Source organism: Podarcis filfolensis, assembly GCF_964270895.1.
Source record: "Podarcis filfolensis genome assembly, chromosome: 6".
Lineage (NCBI taxonomy): Eukaryota > Metazoa > Chordata > Lepidosauria > Squamata > Lacertidae > Podarcis > Podarcis filfolensis.
Genome location: NC_139609.1, coordinates 96,120,525 through 96,126,950, shown reverse-complemented (window position 1 = coordinate 96,126,950; position 6,426 = coordinate 96,120,525). Strand labels below are relative to the sequence as shown.

The window sequence follows — 6,426 nt, the reverse complement described above, 5'->3', positions numbered from 1 at the left end:
ATTAGCCCTGAGTGCTCACTGGAAGGACAGATCCTGAAGCTGAGGCTCCAGTACTTTGGCCACCTCATGAGAAGAGAAGACTCCCTGGAAAAGACCCTGATGTTGGGAAAGATGGAGGGCACAAGGAGAAGGGGACGACAGAGGACGAGATGGTGGGACTGTGTTCTCGAAGCTACGAACATGAGTTTGACCAAACTGTGGGAGGCAGTGGAAGACAGAAGTGTTTGGCGTGCTCTGGTCCAGGGGGTCACAAAGAGTCGGACACGACTAAACAACAACAACCATGCAGGGCTCTTAAGAATGACCAAGAATGTGTGAGGAGGATTCAGAATTTGAGGGTGACATTGGCTCCTGGTTTTTCTTTTCCCCAGAGAGGGCGGTGATTTGTATGGTCTTCCAAACACCTCTTTCCCGGATAACAACTGACCTAATTTATACCCCAAAATCCCCTTCCGCCCAATAAAAGCCACATGACCCCAAAGGACCATTTGTCGCAATATGCATTTGTTTTAATAACAAAAACCTCAAACTATTGTAGAACAATATTCTCAGGGGGGAAACATTATCATTGTAATATACAATACAAGAATGATTCTCAGAAATCTGAGAAGTATTTTGGAGAGAGTTACAACACGCTGCTTTTCTCTTTTCTTAAACAAAGAACAAGCACTGCCCGTCTTAAACATTAAACCCCTTCCATAGAGGGTGCTGCTTTGGAGTTCAGTTTGAGTTCACCGGCGCTGGTTCCTCTTTCTCGCTAAGAGACACCCACGTCGCACCCTTTCGACACGGGGAAAGTGGGGCAGAGGCTGTTGATCTCAACTCTCCTTCACCTCCGGTAAAAATGTCCTTTGCAGTCTCTCTGCCCAAGTCCACTGGAACCTAGTCCGTTGGGAGAGGAGAGAATTCCTTCCCCTGCCATTGGAGGAGCAACAGGAAAGCCATTTCTTCCAAGGACGTTCCGCAGGCCCAGACTGGCCCTCAGCGGCACAGGATCCGGTCGTCAGCATTCACACAAGCAGCCTGGAAAGAGACACAAGATAAGATGGATCAGCGTGGAGATAAAAACCAATAGCGCTGCAATTCGTACATCCACAGAAGGCTGTTTTGAGACCCTCAACAGCAAAGTCAGTCCCTATTTTCTGCCTAGGGATGAAGCCAGCACTCTGCTGAAGACTGCTGTGAAACCCAGAAGCTTGTGAAGCTTCTGAAAAGTAAGGGTGACCGGGTTCAGTGCTGCCAGATTCCATCAAGCCCAACCCAGAACACACTTATACACAAACATACAACATCAATGGCAGGAGCAAAGTCCACTGGACTGCAAGCGAGAGCCATTTTGCCATTCCAGTTTCTCTAGTGAGCAACTGTCATCTTCCTGTAGCGAAGGGGAGACTGGGACTCCATCTCCCATCAGCCCTTGCAGCCACAGGTCAGGGATGATGGGAAATATCCATGGGGCTGCCCTGAACCCCCCAAAAAGGCACAACATGTGGGAGAGGACCGGAGGAGAATGGGCGAGGGCAAAAAGTTATTTTCTGCAAAGGGAGAGAATCTATGCAGTCTTGATTTGAATACAGTGCTTTAATGCAATAGGCAAGGGCTCAAGATTGACAGCAGCAAGGATAAAGGCTGGGGGGTGTATGCCCCATCTCCCCCAAAAGGGGACAGAAAAGGGGGTGGGAATCAGAATAATTTTGAGGGGGGGGAGAAGAGGTCACAAGAGGCATCAGGGAAGAGGCATACAGGGTCAGGAAACAGAAACTATGGTTATGGGATGGGGAAGATTCACACACACACACACACACACACACACGGCAAAGAAGGGGCAATATCTAAAATAGGTAAAAATGGGGTGGGGGCGACTAGGAACACCAGGCAGAGGGCATCGCCTCCATGTTGAAAAACGAAAGCGCACACACAGGGGTGGCGAGGGAATCCCCTCCCCAAGAATGGACGTCCAGAAAGTAAAAACATCAAAAGCAGCAGCGGCACCCAAGGGTGCCAGGTCGTTAAGAGTCCACAGTGCGGAAGGGCAACTCCAGGTCAGGATTTGGGGTGGGGTAAAAGCACCCCCAGAAGAAGCAGAAGCAGCAGCCCCCAAAGCGCATGATAGTGGCACCCAAACCACGGAGACCAGGGGAAGGTGGTGTCCGTATGGAAAAGGAAGTCAAATAATCGGGGTGGGGGTACAAGGCTGGAAACGCCACCCTAGCCGGAGGCTCCGTGGGCAGGCGAGGGACACCTTGAAACCCTCCTCTCGCTGCCCCCCGTGGTAACCCCTCCCCAAGCAGCCCAGGGAGAGACGGCGGCGCGGTGGGTCAGCGGCCGGGGCTCACCTCGGGCACGGCTCCGGCCGGCTCGTCCGTGGCCCTCTGCGGGGTGGGTCCGGCGCCCAACGGGTGCTGCAGCTCCAGCTGGAGGTCCCAAATGTAATCGATTACATGCTGGAGGATTTCCACCTTGGAGACCCGTCGGTGGCGGGGCAGGGTGGGCACCAGCCCGGCCAGGCGCGAGTAGCAGCCCTTCATGTCCATGAGCAGCGAGGCGGCGGCGGCTGCCTGCTCCGGGCACAGGGGCAAGCCCCGAGGGGGCGGCGGGCTGCCGGCCCGGGACAAGGAGACGCTCTGCTCCGACAGGCACCGCGACACCGGCTCGCCCGCGCCCCCGGAGCCCAGGCGCACGCCTTTCAGGGCGCAGCTGGGGCCGGGCGACACGGCGGGCGCTGCGGCGGTGGCCACCTTCATGGCTGCGCGGAGGGTCGAGGCGGCGGAGGAGGAAAAGCGAGGAAAAAATCGGAAATCCAGGCGTGCAGCGAGACGGGCGAAGCGCTGCAAGTGCCGCGCCGTCGAGCAGGACCAGCTATTTATAGGGGCCGGGGAGGAGTGGGCGGGGCCGAGCTCCGTGCGAAGGAGCCAATCACAGGCGCGGAGGGAGGGAAAGGGGCGTGGCTCCCGCAGCGACTTTTCTTCTACGGGACGGAATTGAAAAGGGAGTTTGGGGTGAATTTTTTTCTCTTTTTTCCAAAGCCAAACATCATGGGAAGCAAGGAGTTCCCGCCCCCTCTTCTTCTTCTTTTTTTAAAGAGAGATTGGGGAGAGCTGCAGGTGTAAGGAGCTCGGGGGCATTTTATCCGGAAAAAGAGGAGGATGAAAGGAATGTGACAGGCACTTGAAAAATAAATAGTTTTTAACGACAGATTTGACACTTTCGCCTCCCCGCTGCCTCCTTCCCCTCCCCCGCCCTCCTCCTCCATACACGGAAACAAATGGGGTATTAAAGTCCCCCCCGGATCACCGCCACCCATTAAACACACACTTAATATCATGTAAATATATATATTTATAGATTTGCAAACTTTCTCCCAGAAGGCGTTCCTTCGCCATCCTTAATGCAGATGTTAAGATGTTTCCCAAGAGAGGTAAATTAGCCGGGGTTTTTTATTTTATTAAAGATCCTCCTTCCCCCCCCCCCCGCCCGCCGACTGCTACAGGCACCATCTATAGTTATTTAAACTATATTTAATTTTATTTAAACTGGGCTCCAAAGCGTTAAGGCCGAAGAGCGATGGGAGAGCGGATTTGAAAGCTGTTTTAGAAAACAAGACATGCAATGGATTAAGCTGGAGGGGCTTTTAAAGTTTCGATCCCCTCCAGTTTCGGTGACTGCAATAGTCCGGGAATAATTGATTGATTGATTAATAATCAACGCGCGGTGAAAACCGGGATCCTTCTAGAAAGGAGATGAAAGCGGTCACGTTTGAGACGAGTTCGATTTCTGAAGGGTTTCCGGGATGAATGTTTAATCCCAGTCTGGTCACGTGTTCGCGCGTTCACACGCTCCGCAGCTGCAAATCTACTGGATGTGGTGGGGGAACCAACTTTTTAAAAAAATAAATAAAATGCGTGGGTTGTGGTGTGAATCATTGCTAAATACCACTGAATTCACTGAAGGAGGCTGCAAAACCATCATTCCAATAAACTCTCCCAGCAAGGACCCTGTCGATATTCCTATCCTGCCCCTGGGGCTCCGCGTTTGCTGAATGAATCCGACCCAACTTTTGCAGCCGACCCTTCTCGGAGTCGCAGAATGAGATCCTGCGCAGAGCTGCTGAGGATCGGCCTTGCTGCCCCCCACCCGCCACTTCGCAAGCAGCTTGGAATCGGGACTTTGCAAGCGCCCAACTTGTTTCCAAAACGCAAGCAAAAAAACAACCACAACTCGTGTGTGTGTGTGTGTGTGTGTGTGTGTGTGTGTTTGTGTTTGTGCAATGCATACTCGCAAGCCCAGCGTTGCAAAGTCTCCCAGCCGCCGGCGCCCCCCGCCTAATTTGCAGCGCGATCCTGAATTGTCTTCTTCGGGGGCTCCCACTTTCACTTTCGCCCCATTCATCTCTCCCAGCTCCTTCTCTCTCTCTCTCCTTCTTCCCTCCCTTCCCTCTCCTCCAGTCGGCCTGGACTCTTGCCATTTATAGCCGTTCCCAAAGCAGCCTCGGTAGCGCTCCGTGTCTCTCTCTCTCTCCCGCCCCCCCCCCCAGCTCGAACCCTGCCCGCCCCCTCGGGCTGTTTCTGTGTCTTAACAAGCCGCTCAGACCGCGAGACGCCAAAGCCTGTGATGTCACCCATTCATAAAACCCTGAGCGCTGTCAGCCTGGCGCCTCGCGGCCGGTGCCCATGGAGACCGCAAGGGCGGAGGGGGGGGAGGAAAGGGGGAGGGGGGAGGGAGGGAGCCTCCCCCGCGCCTCCCCCCCCCCAACGCCATTCACCTGCAAGCCAAGGGCCCTGAGAAACCCAGCCCGGAGCTTTTATCACCTCGAAGCCGTCGAGTCCCGTCCCCCACCCGACAATGGGGGTCTCTCGCAGGTGCCAGGGAGTTTTTTTGGGGGGGCGTAATCCCCCTCCCGCGGTTATGCACACACACACACACAAACACCTCGCCCCCCGGCGCGATCTAAAGCAGGGATTCCACAACCAAGAGCCCAGCTGTTCGGGGCCCCATAGAGCGGCGTCGGGGGAGGGGGCGCTCATTTGCTCGCCCCCTTTCCTGGTCTGCGCTTGGCGTTTGGTGCAGCGCCCCCCGCAGGCCGGTTGCAAACCAGCGGGAGAACTTTTCCAGAGGTCCCGAAATATGCTTCTTCTGAGCTCTCCACGCTGTTTCTGCACGGAGAGGGCCCGCTGGGGGGGTCTCTTCACCGCCCCCCAGCCAACATTAGATGAGGTTGCGTCCAAGCAAGTGTCATCTTACGTTTCCCACTCCCATCTCTTTGCTTAGAGTCAAAAAATAATAATTCTGGTCCTCACAGAGCTAGGATTCCCAGCACCGCCCATGCGGTGGGGTGAAGCAGCCGCCTCAGGTGGCGGAAACCCATGGGGTGGTGTCTCGCCTGCCACTTCCACCACTGGGGGAGCACAAGCAGCAATGGCAGTGGTGCCCATTTCTGGTGAGATCCCATGAGATCTTGCTGAAATCTGGTGATATCTCACTGAAATCTTGCGGTGTACGCAGATCTTGCCAGAAACCATTTTGTGGGCACCTCTGCATGTCTGGATCATTCTGACCACAGTTGGTTAGAACATGGCGCTGATAATGCCAAGGTTGCGGGTTCGATTCCCGTATGGGGCCACTGCATATTCCTGCATTTCAGGGGGTTGGACTAGATGACCCCTGGGGTCCCTTCCAACTCTACAGTTCTGTGATTCTATGACTGTTAAAGTTGTACTGGAGTGCTTTAAGCATAAGCTGTAGATCAGGGGTCGACAAACTTTTTCAGCAGGGGGCCAGTCCACTGTCCCTCAGACCTTATCGGGGGCCAGACTATATTTTGAAAGGGGAAAAAAATGAACGAATTTCTATGTCCCACAGATAACCCAGAGATGTATTTTAAATACAAGCACACATTCTACTCATGTTAAAAACACCAGGCAGGCCCCACAAACAACCCAGAGATGAATTTTAAATAAAAGGACTCAGCCAATCATGTAAAAACACACTGATTCCCGGACCGTCTGGGGCCGGATTTAGAAGGCGATTGGGCCAGATCCAGCCCCCGGGCCTTCGTTTGCCTACCCATGCTGTAGATGCAACCTCAGTCAGCTATTATGGTGCAACCTGAATATGCAGGCATGTGATAGACTCTCACCTGAAGACCCCACCCCAAGTCTCCTGCCTTTCAGCTTCAGCCCACCACACCTCTTGATCTCCCAAGTCTTTAAATCTCCCAGCACTTTAAACAAGTGGCCCAAATGTCTGAGCAATGGGGTGGGGGAGGGAGAGAAAGAGGCCCCCCCTCCCCTGTGTGTTCAGAAACCTTTTCAGCCAAGAAATCCAATTAAGCAGTTTGTTTAAGAGGAGTTTAGAAAGCAGGGTAAAAACAGCGAGGATGCCCAATCAAAAGGAAAATAAAACACACTAAGTAAAACTAAAATAGCA

At 53.6% G+C, this 6,426-nt stretch overlaps 1 protein-coding gene across 1 annotated transcript; it reads right to left on the bottom strand.

Moving 5' to 3' along the window:
* Nucleotides 1-482: 482 nt before the first annotated feature.
* ID1 (inhibitor of DNA binding 1) lies at nucleotides 483-2,833 on the bottom strand. The gene is made up of 2 exons (XM_083619777.1): nucleotides 2,337-2,833; nucleotides 483-1,023 (listed from the first exon to the last, which is right to left on the bottom strand). The coding sequence occupies exons 1-2, from the start codon at nucleotides 2,742-2,744 to the stop codon at nucleotides 982-984; spliced, it is 450 nt and encodes a 149-aa protein (XP_083475903.1). The 5' UTR covers nucleotides 2,745-2,833; the 3' UTR covers nucleotides 483-981.
* Between the last annotated feature and the right edge of the window lie 3,593 nt (nucleotides 2,834-6,426).